This window comes from Propithecus coquereli, unplaced genomic scaffold (genome assembly GCF_000956105.1).
Source record: "Propithecus coquereli isolate 6110/MARCELLA unplaced genomic scaffold, Pcoq_1.0 Scaffold155, whole genome shotgun sequence".
Lineage (NCBI taxonomy): Eukaryota > Metazoa > Chordata > Mammalia > Primates > Indriidae > Propithecus > Propithecus coquereli.
The window spans coordinates 246,933-248,805 of NW_012139969.1; the positions used below are offsets into that span (position 1 = coordinate 246,933).

A 1,873-nucleotide genomic window follows, 5' to 3' on the forward strand; every position below is an offset into this window, starting at 1 on the left:
AAAAAAAAAGGCGGCTATATAAAACAGAAAGCCCCAGAAGCTGTCCTTTTTTTAGACTTCTCACTACGTCGCAGTGTTTCCTCTCTTCCATCACTGGGGGCTTTTGGAGGAAGTGTCTGCCAGGCAGGGAAGTGTCAACTCTCACCTGGGGTGGGGTGGGAGTGAGGTCAGCCTCTCCAGCTAGTGAACCTTGGAAATGCCTTTAAATATTTTCCTTTGCCCATTCTTAGGAAACTTTGAGGAGGGCTGAGTGTGTTCAGAGGAGGGTTCCCCATTTAGGATCTATGAGGAGGCAGTCGCTAGTTTAGCCTTGCAAAGGAGATTTCATCATTTCTTACTCCCACTAGAATCCCCACGTTGCTCCCCAATTTGGAGCCTTTGAATTAAATTAAATCGATCATATTGCACAGCAGCAGTCCCCAACCTTCTTGGTACCAGGGATCTGTTTCATGGAAGATAATTTTTCCCCAGGGGGCCGGCGTGGTGAGGTGGAGCTCAGGAGGGGATGCGGGTGATGGGGAGGGCGATGGGAGCTGCTGTAAATACAGATGACACTTCCCTGGCTGCCCAACCGCAGCTCACCTCCTGCTGTGTGCCCCACCCCCACCCCGTTCCTAAGTGTCCTGGGAGATGATTTTTCCACAGATGGGGGTTGGGGGAGGTGGAGCTCTGCCCCCCTGTCCCTACCAGGCCATGGACCGGTACCAGTCCGTGGCCCCGAGACATGAAGACCTATCCTTACGCCTTTCTTTCCTCCAGCAAGCGGCTGGACTATGTGAACCATGCCAGGAGACTGGCTGAAGATGACTGGACAGGGATGGTCAGTGAGGAGGAAGATAAGAAAGACGACGACGAAATGGACATTGACAGTGGCAAGAAGTTACCGAAACGCTATGCTAATCAAGTGAGTGTTCCAGAGAGCTTCCACCTGGCTAGCCTCACTTCCTTTACCACGCAGTCAAACCCACTGAAATAAATGCTGCCGGAAGAGAGGAGGACAAGCAGGGAAAGGGAGCAGCAGCTGCAGAGGAGACGCCGGGGCGTGTGGAGTGTGTGGGCTGAGGAGGAGACATGGCCGCCATGCCGCGGACGGACTGGGAGTCGCTGCCGGGGGCTGAGGGCAGCGCATTTGGGAACCGTCAGCCCGTGCTGCTACCAGAGGCTGCCGGCCCGAGCTGTTGATACAACAACAGACTCTTTGTCCTTGTCATTTTTGTGGTAGTCACTGACAGCCCTTCTGGAGTGGGCCTGCCCGGCCCCAAACACTGTTGAAGGACCCGCTCTGGGTTAAACTGGGCTATACTGTGAAGAGGATAGATGTGGACCAGAAATAGCTCCTGCCCTCCTGGAATAGGTGTAGAGCATGATTTTTGCTATAAAAAATTGAGATTCCTTCCAACCAGAGAGGAAGGAGGGAGTGTGAAATCGGGAAAGGGTTAGCCACAGAGGAGGCGGTGGGACATTTGATACACGGAAGTGCAGGGCATTCCAGGCAGCAAGAACAGGCTGAGCAAGAAGCCCAGAAGGAGGCAAGGAGTGCTTGGTGTGTTCGGGCGCAGTTTGCAGGCCGGCGAGGATGGAGCGGCCTGGAGTTGGGGAAGGAGTACAGCAGAAGAGATGTAAAAGGCCTTGAAAATACACGCAGGGGTTTGGACGGTGGGGAACCGTTGAGAATTTTGAGCCAGAGCCAGAGTTGGAATTTGGTGTGATGATTCCTACAGCAATGCGCAGAAGGAGCTGAAGGAGAAAGAGCCTGCAGTGGAGGGCGGGGCGAGGGGTCAGGTTTCTAAAGCCATCTGACCATAGGTGCTGAGGGCAGCAAGGTGGGAAGGAAAAGAGGTCATGACAGGCCGGGCGCGGTGGCTCACGCCTG

The 1,873-nt window shown here is 54.3% G+C and overlaps 1 protein-coding gene across 2 annotated transcripts in view; it reads left to right on the forward strand.

Annotated features, from left to right (window-relative positions):
* SNUPN (snurportin 1) overlaps nt 1-1,873 on the forward strand; it is a 39,988-nt gene that overhangs the window by 25,204 nt on the left and 12,911 nt on the right. For both annotated transcript variants that reach the window (XM_012640609.1, XM_012640608.1), the window contains one exon: nt 760-904. In XM_012640609.1, coding sequence (XP_012496063.1) covers nt 760-904 — 145 coding nt within the window. The remainder of the gene's footprint in view (nt 1-759; nt 905-1,873) is intronic.